This window comes from Miniopterus natalensis, chromosome 10 (genome assembly GCF_054644295.1).
Source record: "Miniopterus natalensis isolate mMinNat1 chromosome 10, mMinNat1.hap1, whole genome shotgun sequence".
Classification (NCBI taxonomy): domain Eukaryota; kingdom Metazoa; phylum Chordata; class Mammalia; order Chiroptera; family Miniopteridae; genus Miniopterus; species Miniopterus natalensis.
In genome coordinates, this window is record NC_142090.1 from 3107408 (window position 1) to 3132693 (window position 25286).

The window sequence follows — 25286 nt, forward strand, 5'->3', positions numbered from 1 at the left end:
CTCAGCTGGCAATTAGCTCCAGCTGTGCTCTCCTGGCAACCTGAGATGTGGGCACTTGCCCTGAGCCTATTCCAGAGACCCTCAGGACTGGGGCTTTAGGGCTAAAGGGGCTGGGGTTCTCATTGCCCAGGAGCTATTGGGACTGAGATGAACTCCTGGGGAGGTGATGGGTTCTAAAATGCCTAGGGCCTGAAAGGTGCCTGGAAGCACTTCTGATGGGGATGGGGATGGGGAGGAATCCAGGGTGATGGCCAGCCAAGCTGATCACAGCTCCTTATTTATTTTGTGTAAAGTTTGTACATATGGATCTATCTGCCTCTGTCTGTCTGTATCCCTAATAGGGCTTGGGAAAGTTGTTTCTTCAATCCTCTACCAGAGTTTAGTTCCATCTTACTGCCCTGAAGTGGTTACCATCTTGCCTGTCTATAATACATGGACATGGAAAGAAATGAAATGGAACAGTCGCTAGCTTCCTTAGAAACCCCTCAGCACACACCATCTCCTCTCATGTAAACTACCTCTACATTTGTCCTTTCCCAGCCCTGGGTCTGCCCACTGTGCACCTCTAGACTTCATGCTCCTAATGTGGCACTTTCCTCTCTACCCATTAAACAGGCAAGCTTTCTCATCTCTGCTTTCTTCTCTTTGGGAGAGCTGGCAACTTCAGGAATAGAAGACTCACATTTGTATTATGAGGGAAAATGAAATACTTGGCTCTAGTTTAGCTTGGGTGTGTCCAGAGCCTCCCTAACAAGGTAGAGTTCAGCAATTTGAGTTTGTTAGTGACTTGGGCAGGCCGAGGGCTCAGCTTCAACACCTGTGAGCTCATTGATCCTTGTCTATGCACAAGACACAGCAGCTTAGTGCATCTGCCACCATTTGGTATCCCAGACATGAGGGCCTGGAGTAAAAGACACTTTTCCAGTTGTTTCTTATGGCATTAATTGTGGTCTCTCCTCCCCCTCACAGCATTTATGAAGCTTAAGATACCAAATCCTCTTCTGTTATGAGATTGGTTGAGAAGGCCTACTGCAAAGTGGAGGCAGGAAAGAATCTGTGATGGTTCTGGAAGGGTATGTACTGTGGGGGAAGCTACGGATATAGGAATGCGGCTTTGGGGTTGGAATTCTATGAGCAAATTAAGGAATGGCATTAGTGGACACTTAAGAACCCTAACTTAACAAGTTCTCATCCTTCAAGAACAGGTACAGAGGGGTTTCCCCTAGATCTTCTATCATAACTAAGGGATAGAGGGAAAAGCAGAGCCTCTGGATTCTGCCCCAACTTGGCAAGATGGTGGGAGTCAAGGTGACTCTTCTGCCATCAGTCACCTATTCCCTCTCCTTTCCTCAAAAGCAAAGGCTAAACATGAGTCCAGAAAGAAGTGCTGCCCTAATAAGCACCGAGCCACTCCTGTGGCATCCTCAGCACTCTTGTGCGTTGACTCCCATACTTCCCTATACACCTGGCTGTGTGGGCTATTTCCCAGACTCTTAGGAAGGGGGACAGTGCTTATGCCTTCTTTGGGTGAACTTTGGCAAGTACAGGCACAGCAAGTTACTGAGTAGAATATTGATGAAAATAATTGGAAAAGTTTTGGGGGTGGGGGTGTGAGAATGCAGCAGGAAGCTTCCAGAGCTCCATATCACTTCCTATCCAGGTTCACTGCCAGTGCTGCTGACAAACTCAACTATACCCATGGCAAAAGAGGGCTGAGACGCACATGGAAGGCTGTTGGAAGACAGCTCTGCTTCAGGCCAACTAGCGGGGAGAAAATCCTAGAGGGCAAAGAGGTAGAGGTGAGGGCATTTTGGGAAGGGCAGATATATAAATGGAGGAAACAAGGCCACACACAGTCTGGTTTATTGGCTCATCATACACACACCAAATATGTACACAAACATAAATATTTCAATGTACAAATTTACATGGGACTCACAGATTACCCCCCCTTGTCTTTATCCAGCACCCCCAACCTGTGCTCTATCTAGGCTCCACTTTGGGATAGTTCACAGGGGGCTGGCACTAGAGGGTAGGAATCTGGAGGAGGGAGAGGTCCTGCTCCCCTCTCCTCACAGGTACCTCCAAAGGGTCCTGTCCCTTCTCAATGGCACGATAGGGCAGAAGGCTAAATACCTCCACTCCCTCTCTGTGGCAGCTCAAATCCCAGACGTCTTTCTTAGACTCTTCCTGTTTTCCTCTCCTTCCTTTCTGCGTGTCCCCACTTCTCAGTCTCTGTGTCTTTGTTTCCCCCAGTGCCTGTAGGGAGGAGGGCCTCCAGGGTATAGAGTCCTTCTGGCCCCTCTGCCCTCTTTCTGGGCCTTATAGGAGGCTAGGACTTCGGTGCAACTCAGCAGAGGCGTTGGTGCCATTGGCAGGCTCTCTGTTGGGGGTAGGTGTTAAGCCACAGCCCTCCCCAGGGCAGCCATGCTGGATCAAAATGTCTGCACACTCCTGGCTGCCAGCCCGGCGAGCATAGGCCAGTGGAGTCAGGCCCCGGGCGTCCCGGCTCCTAACGTCCACCCCGTACTGCAGAAGAAAGCATATTTTCACAGTTGGCATGAGGTGGCAGGGAAGATAGGTTCTTGGGGAGGAAAAGGAGGCTTTCAAAGGGCTGGGGTAAAAAGGATGTCAGGGCAGGTCAGAAGAGCCTACAAGGGTGGAGCTGGGAAAGCAAGGAGGGAACCCAGGACTCACCCAGATTAGCAGCTGTGTGAAGACGACGTTGGCCATGGCACTGGAGAGATGCAGAGCCGTCCGCCCATCCCCATCCCCGTAGGTCTCGTTCACCTCCTCCTTGGACCCGTGTGCCAGAAGCATCACCAACAACCGTAGGTCGTCCTCCACCACGGCCCGGAGCAGCTGCTGCCCCAGTGGCACATCCGAGCTCGGCAGTGGGGCCAGAAAGAGCTTCTGTTCGTACTTGGCTCGTATCCAGCGCTCCTTCTCCTCTCTAAAAGCACAGGTCCATCGAGGCATGAGCGAGGAAGAGTGGGGCCAGAGGGTAGTCAGGAAATGACATAAACACCATAAAGGAGAATAAGGAAACAGTGGGAGAAAGTGTCAGGGCAGAGAAAAGAGAAATCTAAGAGATCGAGGAGATCGAGGGCATAGAGGGGTAGCAGGCAATGCAAAGGGTGGGTAAGAAGCTGAAAGGAAGGAACACTGAAGGGAGGCCCTTAGGGGCGGCAGGGATGTAGGGGGCCGGAAGGGCAGGAAGATTCCAGGCAGGCTCGTGTGGCAGCTTATCTGGCCCTACTAGAACAAAGGGGATGGGAGACTGTGCTGGGGGCCCACCACTACCCTATCTACCACCCATTCTCCCCATCTCAAAGCTCAGGCTAGGGCCTTCACACCACAGAACAGATAGGGCCCTGCGCATGCGCCTCCTGCTGGCCCCCTGACCTGCTGATAACGACTCAGAAAGGGCCTGTTGTTGTGAGGCGCCTGAGTGACAGGCAGGGAGGGGAGAAGGGAACCTCAAGGGGCAACTGCCAAGCACAGCAACGGCCAGTATTAACCCTTCTATCACTGTTGCAGCCACTTGGCACCATCCCCAATCTTCCCCATACAGGAACACTGATGTCCCCTCCCTTCCTGGCCAGGTTCCAGGTCCCATCCACTCACCTGCAGGCGTCAGGCCCTGGCTTTGCATAGCCATCCAGGGCCCCCTCCCAGACGCTATTGGCCAGGGCATTGCCCATGGCAGTCATGACAGCTAGCAGCTCTGGTGGCCAGTCATCAAGGTCAAGAGAACGGACCCGGGACAAATGAGCCCCGAGATGTCGGTGGGTCCCTGAGCACTCAATACACATCAGGGCTCCCAGGTTCAGGCTGGCCCAGTCCGGATCTAGGTAAGGAGAAGCAGCACAGTGAAGCCCACAGGCAACCAGTGAGACCACCAGCAGAGCCCTCCTCCTCCCTGCCCTCCTCCTGGACCTACTGGAAACCTCTTGTCAAGCTTTCTCTATGAAGCTTGTGGAACTTTCTCTAAGCCACCCCCAAGCCTAGATCTGTCAAACCCGGCCCTGCCACTTACTAGGGGCGTCACAGTCGATACAGAAGCTGTTGCCTCGAACGGTTCGGACAGCCTGCACAGCCAGAGCTGTATTCTGGTTCCCTAGTCGAGTCTGCCACAGTGGGAGAGACAAGGCTTGGCTGGTCAGTCATGAAGCCACCTTTGGGTCCCACCCCACTTGGGCCTCCATGCCAACCTTGTCCTTGGCGCTGCGGCAGCCCTGCAGGCTGGCGAGGATCTGGGCCTGCACGCTTTGTACCCACAGCTCCCGCTCCTCTGCTGTCGAGGCCTCAAAGTGCCACGTCTGCCCGGTGAGGGACACCACCACAAATTCAAAGGACTCCTCCGCCTCTGTGGGGGATGGAGCATTTACCACCATCATAGCAGGCGTACCCAGAGACATGTCACTGCCAACTCCACTCACCCTCTGCCTTCCTGGCACCCATCCTTCCCTCACCCCAGCCTTCAGGACCACACTCTCCAGGGTAACTTGCAAGGTGGGAGGGAGTAAACTTGCAATAGTAGTGTAGAGCCTCAACTCTCCATTCCCAACCACCTGTGGAGCCTGGGTTAAAAGAGATGGGGGCACAAAGTTTCAGCATTGCTGGCACTGCCAGCAATGGGTCTAGAAATCAGGGTGCTTCCTGGAGCAAGAAGAGCTGAGTATGTGGAGAAGAATGTGCTGGGGTGCTAGGAGGCAATGCTGGGAGAGGGTGGGGGAGGCGGGTGTGGGCACCATCCGTACATGTCAGCTGCAGCCGCCTCATTTTGCAGCTCATTAAACCCAATATTCCTGACGGCGTCAGCGTGGGGCTCCTGGGAGCTGGGCCCCTCCCCCACTATCCTGGCATAGACAGGCAGGAAGGGCAAGTGGATGGGGAGAGGAGAGGTTTTCTCCACAAACTAGAATGTGTGAGTAGATAGGGACCTGAGGACATCTGCAGTGATTGGACTGTGACCCCAAGCAACATGGTCCAGCTGTTCCAAGTTCTGCTCCCCCAGAAGACAGCCCCATGAATCTCATTCCCAATGGTCACTGCCCCATGGGTGAACAGTTCCTAACAAGCAGTGTAAATGTCTCAAGGGCGCTGGAGAGACAGCTCAGGTACCTGTTGGAGGCCCAAGGCTGAGCCCATGGCAAAGGCCTGAATCACGTGTTCTGTCCAGGGCAGCCTCTCACCTCAATGACACTAACATCCCCTGGAAGTCCTGCTGGACTCCTGCTCTAAGGGCACCCCTAACGGAACGGCCTTCCTAGAAAAAGAAAACTGGCACCTTTTCTCTTCCTACACTCACAATTCCACCTCACCTTGCTTTCAACACAGCCTTTGAATTACATCATTGCCATCATTTGGGGCTCAGTTCCCTGGGACAGGTGACCAGGTGCCACCAACACTAAGCATCACCATGTCACAGGGTGGCTGGGAAAAGTGCCTCTTTCCCATGGAGGTAGTCTCCGCCCACCTACCCACGCACCTAATTTTGACAATCAGAACAGAAATGACAAACAAGGTGTCAATGTCAGAGAGAGGCTCCAACCACTGAACAGAGGAACAATCTGAAGATACTTTAGGGAAAACCAGAGAAGAGGCGCTACAATGGACAGAGGATTATGTGAGAGGGCCTACGGGAAAATGAGGAGCTGGAATCCCTGAGCTGGCAGCTGACTGAGGAGAGACTCAGCCCATCTGTACACACGTATTAAGCACCTAATATGTGCCCAGCATTCATTAAACTCAATGGGTGATACAAGAGACACAGAAAACATAGGTCCTCCTTTTCCGCAAGTCTTGGAAGAGCTATTGGAGTAGCCACCTGTGGTCTTTTACCTTCTATAAGAATAAGAGAAGCAAGCTCCACACTTTCACAGAAAGGGTTTAAGTTAGGCAAAAGAAAGAGCTCTTCTAAGACATCAGGTCTACATTACCAAAGAAGCTGTGGAATTACTTTTACTGGCAATTATTGAAAGTGCTTCACCTAATACTTTTAGGGTACTATCCCCAAGTACCACTGCCCACCTCCTATGCCCCGGTTTCCCTCTGGGTCCCCCTAACCTTCGGCAGCACTGCTGGGGCCATCTGGTCGGGGGGTCCCGGTGCTCTTTTTCCTCCGGTGCTTCTTCCGGTTGGAGTGGGGAGATGGGGGAGGCTCCAGCTTGGGGCTGGAACTGAGCACCTCAGCTGGGCCACTGGCTGGGGAGGGGAGAGTTGGAGAAGTGTGGGCAGAGGGGAGGGTGGGGGCAGAGCATAAGTCCTGCCTAGTGCCCCTAGGAGAGCCACCCTGAAGTATAGCTGGACCACCCTGGGAGAGCACCTGCCCAGCCAGTCCCAGTCCCAGTCCCAAAGCCTTGCCAGCCTCAGTGGAGAAGGTTGGGGACAGGAGAGTGTAGGAAAGTCAGGCAGAGCAGAATAAAAGCGAGGTGGAAATGCTGGCTTCTGCAGCCTGGAGGGGTGGAAGGCGGCCCAGGGAACTCACAGGGAGCTGAAGCCCCAGAAGCTCCGCACCAAATTTATCCTCAATCACACTCCCCGCTCCTCACAATTAATAGCAGAATTAGAAACAATCAGGGAGCTGCCTAATTACTGTCAATTAGAGCGCGCTAATCAAGCTCCCGTCTCCCACACCCCGCCCGGCGCTCACCACTAAATGTCAAACTTCATTAGAGGCAGACATGCTCCCTCCCACCCTGCCTTCCTCCTTCCAGACTCAACAGAGGGGCCCCATCAAGGCCAGAACAGGCCTTGGGGACAGTGACCCAGGAAGGGCCCTAGCTTTCCTTCTCAGGCCCTGCACACTCACTCCCCCAGGGGGCTTGAACTTAGGTCAGGAGCTGGACAGATTCCCTGTGCTGTGAGCACCCAGTGCCTTCCTGGGTCAGAGCTCAGGCTGGGGGCACAGCACTTCTGGATAGGTAGCCTGGGCTGGGAAACCCTATGAAAGGCCTTTGGGAGGCAAGTAGGGTTAATGGGCAGGGGCACAACTGCCCAGTGTGGGGGGCAGTGGGAAAGAAAGTTTGCCTGGGTTGTCACCCACCTCCTGGTACCCTGGGGTCTCCTCCTCCTTACACCTTCACTTAGGAAAGGAGGGCAGAGCTGTACCCATTTTCCTTTTAGCCTTCAGAACTGCTCCCAGGATCTGTGCCCAAAGGGTTAGGATACAGGTGAGAGTAAGGAGAGAAAGGGCAGAGGGAGGGAAGGAGGGGGGGGGGAGAGAGAGAGAGAGAGAGAGGGAGGGAGGGAGTGTGTGTGTGTTGAGATGCAAGCAAGGTATAAAAATGGACAGAGGGGAAAAAATGAAGAGCCAAGGAAAGAGAGATGAGAAGGGAAAGAAGCCGGTGGTTTTAGGTAGGATTGGGCCTCAACCTGTCTGAGGAGAGGGCAGGGGTGGGGACACCACCTTTCCGAACAACTCCCTGGATCCTGTCTACAGGGACCCCCTCTCCCTGCAGGCGAGTTGCCGCCTTCAGAACGTATTTAAAGCCCCCAGCCTACGACCTCCCTACTCAGCCCTGCTTCCTTGTCCCCCCCGCAGTGAGGCTGATGAGCTGGCTGCGCAGGGGGCTGATGGGGATGTGGAGCTGCCACCAGCGCCGCCTGGGGACAGCCGCTAGGCCAGCCGGCAGAGAAGCTGTAGAGGGAAGGTCTCTACCTGGGGGTAGGAAGCTCATAGGAAGGCTGGAGAAGGGTTAGAGCCCCTGCGACAGCCCGTGAGGGCTCCTCCCCCTTGCCTGGGCACCATCCAATTACAGTCACCCAAGCCAAAAACACTGCATGCTGCTTTCCTGTCCCTTGGCCGGGTCCTGCATACCTGGGGGCAGGGCAGCGGCCTCACTCCACTGGTCCGCGCTGGAAACTGAGCAGGAACGCTGGTACAGCCCCTCAGGGCGCGGGCCAGCCCAGGCTGGACTGCTGGCCAAGTGGGGGGCACCTGAGGGGGGGAAGGGTCAGACTGGGAGGGGAGGTCAGGGGAGGGGTGCACATATGCTTTCCTGGAAACAGGGTTGTGGGCACAGCTTGAGAAATTCCAACAGGAGGGTGAGCAGAAATTAGAGGGTCATGGGTACAGGGCCAGGCTTATTGGAGAACCAGAGCCCTCCATGCCTTAGAAAGCAGCCAGTCCAACTTCACACCCCTCCTCTCTCCATGCACAAGAAAGTGCACACCTCTGTCCCCTCCCTGGGACCCAAAAGTGTGGGGGAGTGGTACTGACACCCCCATCACTGCAGAGCCCCTCATCTGGCCATTATCCCCAGCCCCCTCTCTCCTGGTCAGGGCCCTGCACCTTACATTCTAGTCCACATATGCCATTTGCTTTGCCTCAGCTTTGCTGCCATTCTGACGAGAAATAAGTGTATCAAATTCAAGTAATTATGTCTAATTAGTATTAGTAATTATCCTGTTGGGCTGGAGAAAATTAATCTTTCGTTTCCCATCAGGGAAGAAAAGCAGAGCCAAGGGGAACTCAAGGCTCCAGAAGTGCCAAGGCCGGGCAGGCAGGGCCATGAGTGCCCTTAGAATTCCCTGCCTTCTCCCCAGACACTGAGTCACTAGTGGAGAGACTGTGCGAACAGCCACGGGACCTCAGAGCCCGTAACACTTAAAGGGCCTACACTGTTGTCCCCTCACCTCAGTCCACTTAAGACAGGTTGGGATAGAGGCCAGAAGGCAATGGCCGTGGAAGGTCTCAGGGTGAGTAGGCTACACTTGAGGTGTCTGACCAGAAGCAGAGGACCTAGCTAGACGTTGGAGGTTAGTAAGGAAGCAGAGATGGGCCTGCAAGCTGGATAAAGCTGGAGAGAGCAAGCAGCAAACACAAGACCTCAAACCAGCCCTGTGAACACACGGGTTGAGTTTCTGGAAGCCTAGAGATGGGAAGCTCTGAGCTGAAGCCACTAGAAGGAAAAGGAACAGGCCAGACATCCCTAATCCTCTGGAGACAGTATGATATTGAAAGGAGGGCAAGTTTTGTGTTTCTCTTGTATTTGTCATAACACCCAAGGCAGGACCAGGCACACAGTAGGTGCTTATTAATACACATGTGGTGCTGAGGCTGCAGCCAGTCTATCCTGTTTCCAGTCCCCCCAAGGCAACAAACTGACCTTCCTCTTCAGAATCTTGCTCCCCTCCTGCTCTGGCTTCAGGTCCCTGCAATCAGCCTTTCTCAGGGTCAGGAAACCTTCCAGGGGAGCAGTTCAGTTCCTAACTTTTCAGACACCTTGCTTCTCACCCCTCCTGCTTCCATCCCCTCCTGGGTTCCAAATCTTATTCCCTCCTTGCTAGCCCCACCCAAAGATCACAGGCCCACCTTCCTCCCCAAGCCCCTAACCCAGAACCCCAGGGAGGAAAAAGTACTCTCCCTTTTCTTTGTTAATTCTCCCCTCATTACGCCTGCAATCCCACAATCAGTGTGCACTGTAATTGTCGAATTTGATGCTAATGATTAATGAATTAAACATGGAGCCATCAATTAGTCCTCGGAGGATAATTCTGCATAAAGCAGCGGATAATGTAATTACAGTAACAAAGATAATGAGATGTTAACATCGCCCGGTGAGCGGGAGACATGTGTGAGTGTGCATGAGGTCGGTGTCAGCGTGCAGAGAGGGGACTCGGGCCTGGGTAAATGCTGGTCCATGTGTTCTGGGGATGCTGGTGAAGGTCTGTAGGCGTTGGTAATGATGCGGGTTAGTGTGATGCTGCGCCTCCCTCCTCGATGCGTCACTTCTGCTCCCCATGTGAAGTTATCAGGGCCCAGGAATGTGACTGGACAGAGGGTCTTAATGTTTCCCTCCCTTTGGGTTAACAGCCCAGCTTCTCTTGCTACCTGCCTTCAAGGAAAGGTTCCCCTTTGGGGCATTTATATTTCCTTCTCTAGTATGACTTGGGAAACCCTGAGCCAGACCAGAGGCTGACACTCACTGTCCCCAAGCAGCTCTAGGAGAGCTCTCGGGGCCCTGGCTGACCTCTAGCCCCTTCTCTACATGCCAGGGGTTTCCCAGCAGCCCTGACCCACCCTCCAGGCACAGTACTGGGGGCTGCACATGGCCTCCCATCTTTGCCATTGAGCCAGACCCTTCCCTAATGCACGCCCCGCCCCACGCCCCACGCAGGAGGCACCCCACCATGATGGGTGGTTGTCTTTCTTGCCTTAGCTTCCTTCCTTCCCTCGTCCACTAGGGCTCCCTCCACACAACTCAAGGGCTTTTTTTCTCAGCTCAGGGTGGGAGAGGACAGAATACAGTTTTTCAAGGCAGGAGCACAGGTTCAAACCACTTACTATGGGATTTTAGAGACAAGTTACTTAACCTCTCTGAGCCCTTGTTTCCTCATCCATAAAATGGGAATGATGATCTCAACTTCACAGAGTTGGGAAATGGGGCCTGACATAGACTTCCTGCACCTGGCTCACCTCAGTTGGCGGATGTCGGTGCCCCCCCCCCCACCTCTCCCAGTGCCTCTGAGCTGAACACAAGCCCCAGGGCAGGTGCCCAGTGCTCAGAGCCCTTGCCTCAAACGAGGAGCACACTCAGGACGCCATCGTCCCACCTACCGTCCTTAATCCCCGAGTTTCTCAGTGCAGGGCCTATCAACATTTTGAGTGGAGCAGTTCTTCAGGGTCTGTCCCATCCATTCTAGGCATTCTAGCCCCCTGTCCACTGAATGCCTACTGTGACAAGCAGAAACACCCTGCATCTGTGGGAAAGGCAGCACACCCATCCTAAGAGCTAACCCTGGGGCAGGGACCCAGTGGCAGCACCTAGGAGGGCAGGTCAGTGTATTGAGCAGCTACTTCTGGGCCAAGGGAAAACGAGATCCAATCATCTAGAACACCACCAGGGATATGAGGCCTTGAGAGGAAAAGTCCAGAGCCAAAGCAGATCTGGAGTGAGAGGACTGGGCATGGGAGGGACAACCCTCCAAAGAGAAATGTGGCTTAGAGCCAGAGAGGCCTAGGGAGGAACACAGCATCTTTACCTAAACCCACAGTATCACCTAGAAAGGGAATTGGCCAAGGAAGCACTGCCCTGCCTCAAGCTCAGACTCTCTCAGGCTCTAGCTCTTCTTTCCAGGCTGTTGGCCACATAGCACAGTCTGCTGGGCCTCCAGCTTCTTCTCTCTGCACTCGATCCTTTCTGAGCAAAGACCCACCTCTCACAGCACACTGAAGACATCTGCCAGGTGTGCCCCAGGCAAAAGTTCTGTCCCCTTCTAGCCCCCTCCATCCCCATATAGCAAGCTGGGCTGAGATGCTGCCCACGCATACCCAAGGTCCTGGCCCCACCATCACCTGCCTTGAGAGGTGATCCTGGGACCACTGAAGCCACCAGTCAGCATGAGGCTGTCTGGCCCCATTCTGACCTCTACATCATCTGCGGGACCACATCAGCTGCCACCTCCAACTCCACAGGGGCAGCATTCTGACCAGTGCCTTTGGCTGAGCTGCCCCTGAAGCACCATGTGGGGTGGCAACCACATTTGGAGTCTACAGGACTCAGCTAAAGAGCAAAGCCCCTGAATGCCTTCCCCAGGGACCGTCACAGAACTCCCCACTCTTCCAGAAAAGGAGGCAATGCTCTCCACATGCCTCATACCCCCAACCTCAGCAGCCACCTCACCTGTGCCCCCGCCCAGCTGTGTGTTACTCCGATCCAAGGCCAGCCCGTTGGCCCGGGGGCTGGTGCCTGGGGCTGTGGCTGGCGTGGCTCGGGGCAGGCGCTTCCCTGGCACTTTCACTGTTGTTCGCAGCAGGTCAATCTCCTTGCCGTGGATGTTCTGCATGTAATCCTAAGGGCCAGGTGGGTAAGACAGATGATTAGTTAGGTGGTGTAGGGAGGGAAAGCTCACGTTTAAAGAGCAGGATTGTGAGTACCACAGAATATCCCCAAATCTGGACGATACTGACACCTACACGCTGACCACGTGCAGCTCGGGGGACTCAGCCAGGAGCAGGAAAGAGTCAGGGGAGAGAGAAGGGTCTGGAGCCAGGAGCTGGGGCTCAGGCCTCCTTTAGGGAAGATGGCTCAGGAGGCAAAGCAAAGGAGGCCAAGTGCTGGACCTAGATGCAATTTAGGGGGAGAGGGCCCATGTGGTCGAGAGGAACTAAGACTCCATGGGATGCAGACAGCTGGGTTCTCAGGCTTTGGGGGGGCCGGTCACCAAGAACTTCAGCCCTGTTCTCAGAAGCTCACCCACCACCTGAGGCACGGAGAACCTGTACAGCTAGAACAGGGCCCAGTCCTTAGAACAGCGCCTAACAACAGTATCTGTTGAAGCCTTTGCTTCTTTGTGCTGTTCTTAGGAATTACGAGACAGGCCCATAGTGTCACAGGTACCAGTGGGATCCTGTCCACCAGCAGTAATGCCATTATCATCACATCCCTTCCCACTCGGGGGCCAGGTAGTCACTGTACCGTAGCTGTGTATCTATATTACACACATCCCCTCATGTAACCTTCACACCACCCACTCTACAGATGAGGAAACTGAGGCTTATAAAGGTTAATCCGCCCCAAAGTCACACAAACAGAAGGCAGTAGAGCCAGATTTAAGCCCAGGCTTTTCTGATCCCAAGGCTGTGCACTGAAGGCAACTTCCTTCCACTCTGCCTTCCAGTCAGCACCTGGGGGACCCAGAGCGGGAGCTGCTTGGTGCTTTGACCCCACCATCCCTGCCTGTTGCCCCCTCTGCCTGGGCGCTCCACTGGGGACTGGCCATAAGGGGCTGCAGAGCACAGCCCTGCCCCTGGGCCCAGCTTTTCCCACTACTCTGGTCTCTCCTCCAGATGGCAGACTCCTGTCTCCCCCCACAGGCCTCCCCACTGGGTGTCCCTGAGAGCAGAAGCCAGGTGCACAGAATCCCAGTGATTAGACTCGGAATCAATCCTCTTCCCTCAGGAGCACCTCTGGGACATTTTGCACCCAGAAAGCATCCGTGAGCAGCATAGTGCCATCTCAGATGCAGTCTTCGCAGGCTTAGAGCTCCTGTCTGTACCCACTTTGGAGCACCAGACTTCATGTCACCAAGGCATTCTCTGACCTTCTCATCTTTCAGCTTCAGGGATGAGCGACAGTGCCCTCTGCTTTAAAAAGCAGACAGAGGTGCTGCCTCTGGGAAGCAGGGGCTGCCATCACTCTGGGATGACCAAGAGAGAGGACATCAAGTGGAAAGGGGTCACCTGGCCCCAAGGAGCCAAGAGAACATGGGAGTCACCAGTTAGGAACAGGAGCGAGAACAAGGAAACAGCACCCAACATCAGTCTTCCTCCTGCCTTTCTGTCATTGGGCTGGATGTCACTCCAGGATGGGGACCAGTAGGAGGACCCTGGGGAGGCCTGGCTGGGCCTGGGGTTATCTTTTATTCTCCAAGCAGCTCTGACACCCTCAGAGGCAGATGGCCCTTCAGAAGGACAGGAGGGGCCTGGCCAGCCAGGAGGAAGCAGCCTCCAGAAGTGCGTGTCAAAGGAGGGGCTCCCTTCCCTAGCATTGGGCCCTCCTGCCACCACCAAGTCCTCTTTGAGGGATGGTGCCCAGTGCCTGGTCTCAGGCACATACTGCTTCATGTCTCAGAACCACTGAATGGTGTCACTGAGACATCACTGAGCAGTCTTAGCCCATGGGAACACCCTTTGACACCCTGGAACCGGACTGCTGAGTGCTGCCAGACCTCTGTCCCCAGCACTGAGCCTCACCACAGTGGCTGGGAAGGAAAGGAACCCAGGAATCCCTTTGCCCACTCTCTGTCTTCTCCAGCAGTCAGCCCATCCTACCCAGTCACTGCTGGCCCACTGGTCCTGCTTCAGCACAGCGCCCAGTGTGTGACTTCACTGTCTTGGCCCTCCCTACTCCTAGCCCAGCATCCCACTGACTCGGCTTCTGCACATACTGATCTCGAGTCCCTGTGCGTACTCATCCCAGGTCCCTGCACATAACCACATCTTGGATCCACTGCTCCAGACAACTGTCAGCAGTGGGCTGGGCCGAAGCCACAGCTGCAGGCCCTTTCCTTGGGGAGGGGCTTGGGCCGCTCTAGTTCACAAGGAGGTCACAGCAGCTGCAACAATTTTCAGGCCCCATGACAGCCTGGGATGCCCAGGCTAGGACATGGCGGGAGATGCTGACCCTATGCCAGAAGCTGCACGGAGGACTCTGGGGCCAAGGACCTGGACCCTGGCAGGAGGCGAAGACTGGCCCTGTTGGCATCTCTGACCTTGCGGGCAGGGGCTCTCTGCTCTGTGCCCTGTGCCAGGCCAGCTCCAGAGCCGTGCCGCTAGGAGATGGAGCCCGGCCCCGAGGTGAGTGGCGAGGACCTCAAGGAGCAGCAGCAGGGACAGAACGTCAGGGGAGAGCGTCAGCGTTTCCCTCCGTCAGCAGAACGGGGAGCGAGGCGGTGGCGGCTGCTCAGGAGAGCGGTCACCACGGCTGCCTTTATTACCCACCATCAAACAGCAATTTCTTCCCCAGCCTCCTCGCTAATTACCCAGCCAGCGTTCTCATCTCGTTTTATTACTGGAATTAACAACGAGTTCAGAGCGTGGAAAGCTATTAAGATGTGTGATTAAGCCACATTCAATTAGTTTCTACAAACAATTTAATTGATGTTGCAGATAGAATTAACAGAAGGTGATTGTGTGAATGGCTCCGCTGGTTGCAAAATGGGGGAGGCTGTGGCGGGCTCTCTTGGGCCAGGCAAGGATCGGACGCGAGGCCGGAGGCTTGCCCACCAGCCCTTCCTCTGCACACCCATCCAGCCCCTCAAGCCTGACTGGCCTAGGGGCTCAGGTAAGAGCTGTCCTGAGGGCAGCTGGCTGGGCCCAGAGTTCTGCAAGCAGGGCTGGAGTTCCCACGGGTCCTTTTTCTGCGTGCGCTCTAGCATGGCGGCTCACAGGGAGGCAGGGTGCCTGCTTACTGTTGGCAACTAAGAAGCTTGCTCAGGTTGGGAAAGATGGTAAGGGGGAGGTGGAGGCAGGTAAGCCAGGAACACGAGTCTAGCGGCAATCAAGGAAGGAAATCAAGAAGGAGGGGTGGTCCAAGGGAAGCAGCCTCTGCTAGGAGCAAACTCAGATCCCGTTCTTTTAGCCACACGTGGGGCCCTTGGCTTGGCCTTCACACAGCCGTTACTACAGTTCTAAATCTGATTTGTCTCCTGAATGAGAAAAAGCACCTACAGGGCAGGATGTCACCACCTGCATGTGCCAGTTCCTCCTGGCATCCAGTGTGGAGGAAGAACATGCGCTTTGACCCCAGAGCCAAAGGGCAGCCGGTGAAGAGCTGACAGATGGGGACCCCAGGCTCTCAAAGGAGCTGCCCACTCAACCTAGTCCTGCAGCCGGGAGAGCAAGAGTGGGCCTGGCTGGGGTGGGACCTGACATGCTGGGCCAGCACAGGCACCTGCCTCAGGCTCACCTTGCAAGAAAGCAAGGACTGGCCTGAGAGCCCCTGCGATCCTGTCCCAGGCCCCTGCACACACTAAGCTACACACAGTTCAACAAGCATGCTGCTGGAAGGGGCTCGGAGGAGCTCAGACACCCAGCCTGGCCAACCTCCTGTGTGACAGTAAGACTGGGCAACACTTGTCCTGATGTTAACTTTCCGGCGACTTTCTCAACCAGCTCTGAAAGGAGGTGCTCTTGGCATGTGCAAAAAAATCTGGGTAGTGCTCAGTCAGTCATGGGTCCAAGTCTTAGCTCAGCCACTGGCCCAGTGACTTTTTTTTTTTTTTTAAATATATCTTTATTGATTTCAGAGAGTGGAAGGGAGAGGGAGAGAGAGATAGAAACAGCGATGATGAGAGAATCATTGATCAGCTGCTTCCTGCAGGCCCCTGACTGGGGATCGAGCCCACAACTCGGGCATGTGCCCTGACCGGGAACTGAACCACGATCTGGACCCTAGGCCTATGCTCAACCACTGAGCCATGCTCAACCACGGAGCCACGCCCAGCCGGGCCGGCCCGTGACTTTGATGATCCAACAAACCCAGCTGAGCCTCAGCATAGAAGCAGCGCTCCCCTCCCTTCCCAGCCCAAACCCAAACCCAACACCGCACCACACCCAACCCTCTCCTTCCTGTTCTAAGACCCCCTCCCCTCTCCCTGTGCTTCCTCCACAATCCGGGGCCTGGGGACAAGCACAGGACCCAGCTAGGGCAGCACAAAGCAGAAGGAACAGGTAAGAACAACGCAAAGGGGAAAGACTAACGGTCCCCACCCCACCCCTGTACGAAAGTGGGGGAAACTGGATGCTTCAGAAAATCTAGTTTCCAGCTCAGTAGGCAAGACAATACCTAAGCCAAGAGCATGCACATCCTGCCTGGGGTGGAGGGAGCTAAGAGGCGCCCCTGTGGGCTCAGCCCCGGCATGGGCATGGGCATGGTAGCCCCTGGGCCCCTCTCAGCCAGAGACTCTGCACCCGCAGCTGCCCCTTGACTTTCTGAGACCCCTGTGCCTGGGTGTCAGTGCTTTTCCTGGTAACCCTGCTGCCTCTCATGGTGTCACTTACTCAGCAGTGGGACCAGGTCTAAGCGTGAGGAGGAGGCCAGAGTGGGAGAGGCAGTGCTGGGGAGCCTTCATACTGAATATCCAAGGTCACCTGAGTGTGGCCCCTCCTCCAACTGCGAGGGATCCCAGCACCAGCTCCCACCCTATGGAATAAAGGAGTCCAGAGCAAACAAGTCTAACTAGTACCGTCCCCCAGGCCAAGGGGAAAGGCCAGTGCCCGAGAAATCAAATACATGCCAGGCTGGGCTCTGGCTGGACTGGAAAGGGATCCTCGCTGCTTCTCCCTCTTCCACGTGTTCTCAGCAGGGCTGTCTGGATGGTGCTCTCAGGACCCGGTCACCACCAGCTACCAGCACCCCTCGGCTGGGGCCTCCCTGATGCCTTGTGCAGAGTCAAAGGCAGGCAAGGGACCCTCTGAGGCAGGCCCTGGGCGTCTGGGCCGGGGGTGGGGCTGGCCCACGTGCTGTGCTTGAGGGGCTTCACAGGAGAACTCATTAGCCCCACAGTGGGGTGGTGACAGAGATGGATTCTGGTGACAGCTGTGTGCTGGAGCCACGCAGTGAGGGGAGGGGGAAGAAGGAAGGGTGGGGGAGCCACAATCTACAATCATTGCAAACCCCCCCACCCTAGCCACAGGCCATGCACCCTCCAGACCTTTCTACCCACAAATGATACCACCCCACTCTCCTCCCAAGAGGACCTGTCCAAGTCCCCTCACCATTCTCCACAGCCCTGGCTTCACTGCCCTCTAGCTCTCTAGCATCCCAGGCCCAGGGCACCCCCACTGGTGTGGCTCCCTGAAGACACCTGGCTGGCAATGTTGGCACCCCCAACTTGAGCAATTCTGTGTAAATGGGCCCAATCAGCTCTTCAGACAACTAGAATGGGCGGATGCAGAACCTGACTGCCCACACCAGCCCAGCCTGGGTGACAATCCCTGGGGGAGAGTTCTCTCCAACAGGCTCAGGCACAACTCAGCTTAGTGTAAGTGTTCAGCCTGGGCCTGGGTCTTAGGGTCTGTGCAGTTCACAACCCACCAGAGTGAAGTCCTTTCTCAACTCAAGCAAGAGTCCACCTGACCTCACTAAAGTCCCAGAGTCAGCCCCTCCACTGTTCCAGTCCCGCTGGACTCACGTGCAGGCTGGGGTGGTAGGTCAGCAGCCCGTTGTCACAGAGCGTCACGTATTTCTTCTTCCACTCCTTGTTCAGGGACTTGCCGCTCCGCTTCAGTAGGATGCCCTGAGGACAGAGGCTGGATCAGAGACAGGCGCCAGCCTGCAGGCCCTCTCTCCAGGGGGATGTCTTTCCTCCTTTCCCTCCTGCCCAGGCCTCTCCAAGGGCACAAAGACCTCAGGTGGGCCTTGGCCTCTTACCCCCTGTGGTGGCCCCAGATTAGGAAAGAAAATCCCCTAACTATCCCCAGAATGCCCAACTCCCCCAAGGTAGGCAGTGCGAGGACCCCCAACCCAGCAACCCGATTTCCCACGTAAGCAGGTAAGACGCTCTGTCCAAGCATGAGGTCAGACGGGCATGAGGATGGACGAGCTCATGAGAGCAAGGACTGCTGTGTGTTTTGTTCGTTGATACAGTCAGCCCCGGGACAATGCCTGGACACAGTAGACACTCAGGAAACGTCTGGCGGATGGGTTAGGGAGAAGCCAGCCAAGACTGGCTGAAAGTGGGAAGAGGAAACGCGACCACACTAAGAGAAAGCCTTTGCTGCCTTCCTCTAATGACAACCCCTTAAGACAAGAGGCCCTCACCCACCTCTGGCTCTCCCCTGGAACAACAGACTGCGTGAGAGAGTGCGTGAAGCCAGGAGCTGGGGTGGGGAGAGGACAAGGACGGCTATGAATGTACACAGGTGGCAGATGACCCAGGAGAAGCATCATCAAACAGGAGGGCTGAGAAGAGGCCTGCTCTCTGCAGATGCCTGGACAAAAGTCTACAGGGGGACAGCCACACGGAGCCACAAACCAGGGGCCAATCGGGAATAAATCAGAATCAGCACTGGCTGGGAGGGTGGGGAAGTACCCTGAGTCCATCCCAATGGGTGTCAAAGAGGGGGAGAGGGAGAGAGACAGACAGACACTGTAATGGCTTCTCCTTTAGGAAGGGAGGGTGCTGCCCTAAGATAGGAAAGTAGGAATTAAGAAATTCAGGTGTGATGATTTCACGTCTGTGTGGAATCTAACAAAAGAAAATAAACGAACAGAAAAATCACAGATACAGACAACAAATTAATGGTCACCAGGTGGGGAGGGGGTTGGGAGGATGGGTGAAAAAGTAAAGGGATTAATAAAAATAGTCGAAGGGATGTAAACTACAGCACAGGGAATATTGTAAGAACTATATTACAATATTGTAATATTGTAAGAATATTGTAATAACTATATTGTTATTACAGGCAAAAATATTGTAATAACTATGTATGGTGTCCACTGGATCCTAGAAATACCATCTTTGTGAGGCATATAAATGTCTAACTGCTGTGCTACACACCTGGAAAGTATATAACACTGAATTTCAACTGTAATTGGAACTTTTTAAAAAAGATTCAGGTGTGAGAAAGCAGCCAGGCGTCCCTCCAGCATCAGCTGTGGCCCCGAGGACCAAGGAAGAGTGAGCCCAGATTCCATCACACCTCCCCTCTGAGTGCTGTGGAACAAGTCAAGGCTCGGAGCAGATCAGAAACAGTGATTTGGGATCTCCTGCCTGGTCTTTCCCCCAGGCAGGGACGCAGGCGCAGATTAGGGCCTCCCCTTGTCTCCGTCTTTTCAATAGATAGTTCACATCCTTGCTACCCTTCCTTCCGCCCTCCTCCTGCTGCCCCAACTGAGACGAGGTGGAGCAACATCCTGGTCCCCGTCAGCCTGACAGACCCTAGGGTCACAAGGTACTTCTGGACACCTGGTGTGAATGGGGCCTTCGCACAGGATGGGTGGAACATCTGGCCTGTGAAGGAGCCTTGGTGACCTGCTTCTGGGAGGCAGCCATCCCCTCACGGGCCAGGAAAGGGTGCCTGCCCCCCCCATCCTGCTCCCCTTCAGGGAGGGCTGGGGAACGGCCTCCTGGGCACGCTGTCCCCCAGCTCATCTTACTCCCCCCACCCCCACCCCAGCCGTCCCTGGGAGACTCCACAGTGGCCTCTGCTCTCAAATCCTTAGAACTCGAGCCCTGCCCTCCCTCCTGGGTCCAACCCGGGCTCCCATCAAGGGAAAGGGAAGCCGGCCTCTGCAGCCAACCAACCCTTAACGTCAAACAAGTTACGTCATTGCCTGGGCCTCAGTTTCCCTTACAGATAAGGAGAGGGGACTCACGTATAGCAGCCCTCCCTCCTAGCAGGAGACCAGGAGGCAGGCGAGGGGAGCCCTTTCCTACCCCAGCTCCGGCCTCTTCACCCGGGCCTGGCCTCGGGGAGAGGGCGGCGGTAATGAGCTCGTTAGTCTGCAGCGGGGCGTGGAGGCGCCGGTGTGGGAGGAGCGGGGCGTGGGAGGCGCGGGTGTGGGAGGAGCGGGGCGTGGGAGGCGCGGGGCGTGGAGGCGCCGCGAGAGAGAAGCCAGTGCAGCTGGGCCTGCGACCTGCCGCCGCCGCCCAGCGCCAGGCCCGCCCCGCAGAGAAGCTGGGCCAGCAGGACCCACCTGCCCGAGCCACGCAGGGCCGTTGTCGCGCGGCGTGCGTCCCAAGGAGGGAGAAGGAGCTCCAGGGGTCCCCGCTCCCGCCCCGGCCGGCCGCGCACGGCGGAGCAGGAAGCAATCTGGGGCGGAATGGGAGCGGCGCGGAGGCGACAGCCCCCAGAGGACCCGTTCCCGCCGCCGCCTCCCTCCCAGCTCCGCCAGCCGGCTTAATTGCGGAGTCCGGATTGATTGGGAATGCAAATGGCAACTGAAATGCAATCTCCACTCCCAGCAGGAGCAGGGGGGAGGGGAAGGAGCGGTGTCGGGAGACGGGGACGCGAGGCAGGAAAGGGGTTGGACCGCCCTGGGCAGGGGAAGGTGGGAGGGGAAGGAATGACCACCTGGCTGCCAGGAGCCTCCACCCTAACGGCAGGCACGCCCCCAAATGCCCTGTCTGAGGTACCTGCTGCCTCCAGCAGTAGCGGGGCCCAGGGCCCAGGGCTGTGCTGGGCTCCCTTCTATCCTCTTGAGGGGCCCTGAGGTTTAGGGGTCTGTAACACCCAGCTGGGTGCCTGGCCCTGGTGACTATTCATAGGGCATCGACCCCCACCCCTCAGCTCCTGCCTCCCCCATGTGTGGCCCATCTCGACCCTAGACAGGAAGGGCGTGGGGCTACTCTCTCCTCACAATGAGGGCCCCGGGACGGGGTCTCACTATTAAAGGTTTACGTGTGCGCACACTCAGAAAACACCCGTCCCCAGGCAGGGAGAGAGAGTCCTCTGGGAGCACAGCCACAGCGCTAGCAAGAGCCCCCAAGGAGGCACTTGGTTTGCACAGCCACAGTGACAGGCAATCACTCAGTCAACAGGTTTGTGGGGACCTACTGGAGACTGGCTGCTGCCACTCCTCTCGGCCTTCTCACCCAACCTCCCTGCACGCTGACCCAACTAGAGCGCAGTGACCTCTCAGGGGAGGGACGAAGCAGAAACAAAGGACCTGGAGCCCTGTAGTGTCCCCATCCTGCCCTCTGGGACCCTGAAGCACGCCCTGGGCTCCCCATTCTAAACAGACCTGCACGTGAATTCTGGTCATGATGGGCCCCAGAAGCCCCAGCCTGGAGGGTCAAACCTGAGCACAGGGCCCTGGCCAAGCTAAGCTCTGCTGCTCTGGCCACACCAGTCTCCTCTGTGGTCAAAACCTGACAACGTGGCCCCTAAAGACACAACATCTCTAACCACTGGCTCCCCAGAAGGTCTTTGCCAAGCCCAGCATCCTGTGGGTGCAGCAGACCACCAGCCCACGGCCCCCATCCTTGTGGCACCTCAGCCTGTAGGCTCCTGCCCAAGCTCCAGGGGGGCACCTCCTGGCTCTGCTCTTGTCCAGCCAGCAGTTCTAGAGCCCTGCCCAGTGCACCACCATCTCTGTGCAAAAGGCACTGCCATCACTCAAGTCCTTCCTATCATGGGGACCCACAACAGTTCTGGGAGCCCTGCCAGGCAGGGACTCGGGAAGGAGTTGGGGAGAGACACCTCGACTAAGTTTTTTCTTTACAAATGAACAGAGGCTCACATGGATAAGACTTGGCCAGCGAACCTGGGGGAAGACCAGCCCTCAGCATGCCCTTCAGTGCATACTCAGGGTACTCTTGTGAATTCTCTTCTTCTGGGCCAGAGAGCCCAGACTCAGCCCTCCAGCGGAGGCAGCGGGTCTCCCCCCAGGTCACCAACTCCAAAACCACCAGCAGAAGAGCAACTGGAGCCGGCAGGTGGCTCTCTTCTGCCCCCTGGTGGTGGTGAGAAGGTACAGGCTCCAGCCCAGGTTCGGATCCTAGTAACCAGACCTCAGCAGCGACTAGGCTCCCAGGCTACCCTCCCCAGAGATGAGTCCTTAGCAGAACCTCAGGCCTCCCAGGAGGGGGCGCCTGCTTCTCACACCATCTCCCCTGTCACAGTCCCAGAAAAGAACCATCCTCTAGCATTTCCTGGGCCTGGTCTCAGCTGCTCTCAGGCCTCAGGGAAAGGGGGTGCTGACCTGTTTAATGGGGATCGCCCGGCCACTCCCGATACTGTCCACCTTGCACTCGGCGGCCTTTTTCTCCCGGTCCAGATCAGCACCCTTCCGAGACTGGAAGAGAAAAGAAGAGGCATGTTACAGGGGTCTGAGGTCGGCGGGGGACAGCTGCCCACCTGGAACCCCCAGCCCGCCCGCCCTCCCTCGGCCTGGACAGGCCCCCTAGCAGTGGGGCAGGGCCGGGGCGGCGGGACCGGGAAGGAACTGAGACCACGAGTATTCCAATGGGTTTATTCTTACACACGGCACCATACAGAGCAGCACAGGTCACTGAGCCGGGACGCCCCTCACAAAAGAGCAAGGACACGAAATACCAAGGGCGTGAGAGGCACGCAGCCCAGGGGGCTGGGGTGGAAGAGAAGGGAAGGGGCCAGGAGAGGTGGACGGTGGCACTGAGGAATGGCCGGGAGCACGGGGCACGACAACCAGGGACAGCAAAGTCCAGAAGTGAGCGGGCAGTGGCCCGTCTGCGGCACAGACACCACGCGGCACGTTGCGCCGAGCTGGTCGGCGTGGCCCAAGGGGCACAGTGGATGGAGAGAGAGAGGAGAGAGGCCAGAAGAGGCCCTATGCCCCTGCCAGGCTCCTGGGGCAGAGCCGCCCCAATGCGGATCCTAGGAAACGGGGAGGCCAAGAGGGGGAAAGGCAAGCGCGCGGCGGTGCTGGCGTCCAGAGCAGAGCAGGAACGCAGAAGTCCATGCAGGAAGGAGCAGAGGAGGGGAGGGGCAGGAAAGCTCCCCCAGGAGCAGCCGGGCCGTGGGCGCTTGGACACCCCGCCCCTCTGGGCCTCGTCGCCGGGCAGGCGTGGGGCCGAGCTCCCTTCTTGTCCATGCAGCGAGCCTGGCGCAGCGTCCAGCCAGGCCTGGTCCCCGGCAGCCCCCGGCCGCGGGCTCCAGCTTCCTAGCCTTCCCTGGGGGTGGGGGTTAGTTACAAAGGTTCCTGTGGGTCTCTGGAGTGGGGAGCACGGCGGCCGCTTCTCATCTGAGAGCAGTCCCAGGGCCCGGCCCGCCTCCGGCCCCGCACAGGGGAGAATGTCCAGAGGTGCTGTGTCACCACCTGGTCTTCTAATTTGGAAGGAGTTGGAAAGGCCTTTTTGTTGATGAAAAGTTGGAAACAGTGGCACATATCTGCAAATATCGAAAGAATAAAGATTTTGGCAAGTTATACTCAAGCCCCGCGTAAGTTGGTCAGCACTGGTGAGGGCAGAGACCCAGGCGCCTGGGGAGAGGCGGCAGCGGGTGGAAGGAAGAGAGGCGGCGGCAGAGGGGCGGCGGGGCGGCCGGCGGGGACGCTCGCTCGGGCCCCACGCCCCTCCTGTTGGCCCGGCTGCCAGGAGCCAAGGGCACAGGGAGGGGGGAGAGTTTAGCAGCGGGGGGCGGGGGGGCACAGCTGAGGAGCGGGGAGAACTGGGCCCAAGGCCACTGCCCGCAGCTCCGTAAGCGCCTGCCCCGGCCTCCACTGGGTGCCACAGCCCCTGCCCCTTCGGCCCGGGGAGAAGGAAGGTGGACGGGACGGCTGCCCCTGGGGCAGGGGCGAGTGGGTACAGCCTGCCCCAGCCCGACTGGTCAGCCAAGAGGCCCCCAGTCACCGGAGGGTTCCCGTGAGCCCAGAGGGGGCACACCCACATGGCGGGAACCAGGGCAAGAGTGGCAACAAACGGGGCACATGAGGCCATGGGGGAGACTGGAGCTGTCAACAGCCATGTCCAGCGGGGGGTCCCAAGGGCACCGGCCCGGGAGCAGGCGCGGCTCTGTCAGGGGGATGAGGAGGGGAGGGGGTGGCCCCAACCGCGACGATGAGAGGGGAGGTCCCCAGATGCACCCTTAGAGACGGGGACGTGTCTTGAGGCTGCCTCAGGGGAACAATGGCCCAAGTGAGGTCACCGTGGAGACAATGGAAGGAGGAAATCAGGTTGCCACCATGAAGATGGGGGGACGGAAGGGCCCGCAGGACGGCAGGTGGAGGCGGCACAGTCGGCAGGCAGCGGGGGGCAGGGGCAGGAAGCAGATGGGCCGGCGAGGGGGCCGGGAGCCGGGCGTGGCGCGGGCAGAGGAGGGCTAGCGGGACCAGCAGCGGAGCAAGGCGGGGGGTAAGGATGGCGTCGAGGGAGCAGGTGACAGAGGCAGGATGTCAGGGAGCGGGTGCAGGGGGCACGGTCGGCGGTCACTGCAAACACAGGCACCCAGGGGACGCTACGGGGGCAGAAGCAGCGGCAGGTGGTACAAGCAGGCAGCCCAGGGCCCTGGGAGTCTCTGGGCGCGAACAGAAACAGGAAGCTTCGAGCCCAGGCGGGGTCAGGGCTGGGAAGTGCCAGGCGGGGCGGCAGCTGCCATCGGAAAGAGGGTCGGTCAGCGCGGACAGGGAGCGAGCACGCGGCAGGCACGGGGCAGAGGCAGGCAGACCGGGCAGCGGTGTGGAGGCGAGAATGAATGGGCAAGGCCCGGAGCGCTGGCTCCGCTGGGCTGGTTCCTGAGAGCCCGGCTGGGGCCCGGCCCGGCGGGCAGGACACAAGGCCGGGCTGGGAGCCCAGCCCCGAAGCTCGGAAAGAGGCGCATGGAGTGACGCAGAAGGACAGGGCGATCTCCTCAGAATCCACGCGGCAGCTCACCCACCTGTGTCTGACCCAAGGTTCCCGGAATGGTCCGGCCAGCTCCCAGCTGGAGGGTGAGCATTTGGGGGTGGGCTGCGCGTCAGACGCTAGAGGCTGGACATGACACGCAGCAGGCTGAGGGCACCTGAGAGCTTAGGGGTCGGGCCTGGAGCAGTGGGAGGCACAGGGGGCCCTGGCTGTGAGGTCTGCAGGGACGGGGGAGAAGTGACCTGTGGAGGTTGAAGGCGGGGTGGTGAGGACAGGATGGAGGCCTGGGGAAGGTGTCTAAGGCTTTGCTGGACCGACCGCGGTGGTGGAAGGAAGCGTGGAGTAATGGAAAAGAGCAGAATGGGGACAGGGGCCTGGGCCCTGGTTCTCGCTCTGCCGCTAGCCCTCTAATGCAGCCTCGGCGCACGACCTCCAAATCCAGGGTGTTGGGCAGTGAGAACAGATGCCTCCAAAGGTCCTCCAAGCTGGTGGAGAAGCCCTAAGGTGAC

At 57.3% G+C, this 25286-nt stretch overlaps 1 protein-coding gene across 7 annotated transcripts in view; it reads right to left on the bottom strand.

Annotated features, from left to right (window-relative positions):
- Window positions 1-2199: 2199 nt before the first annotated feature.
- AGAP3 (ArfGAP with GTPase domain, ankyrin repeat and PH domain 3) overlaps window positions 2200-25286 on the bottom strand; it is a 52349-nt gene continuing 29262 nt past the window's right edge. For 2 of the 7 annotated variants that reach the window (XM_016196967.2, XM_087820925.1), the window contains exons 9-18: window positions 22161-22253; window positions 17647-17751; window positions 11634-11802; window positions 7826-7945; window positions 6073-6210; window positions 4215-4369; window positions 4040-4130; window positions 3628-3850; window positions 2698-2953; window positions 2200-2529 (exon numbers count right to left, since the gene is read on the bottom strand). In XM_016196967.2, the coding sequence (XP_016052453.2) occupies window positions 2323-2529; window positions 2698-2953; window positions 3628-3850; window positions 4040-4130; window positions 4215-4369; window positions 6073-6210; window positions 7826-7945; window positions 11634-11802; window positions 17647-17751; window positions 22161-22253 (1557 nt within the window). In that variant the 3' untranslated portion in view covers window positions 2200-2322. Of the gene's footprint in view, window positions 2530-2697; window positions 2954-3627; window positions 3851-4039; window positions 4131-4214; window positions 4370-6072; window positions 6211-7783; window positions 7946-11633; window positions 11803-17646; window positions 17752-22160; window positions 22254-23074; window positions 23327-25286 lie in introns of those variants that run through there. The other 5 variants (XM_087820930.1, XM_087820926.1, XM_087820927.1 and 2 more) reach the window with 5 other exon arrangements.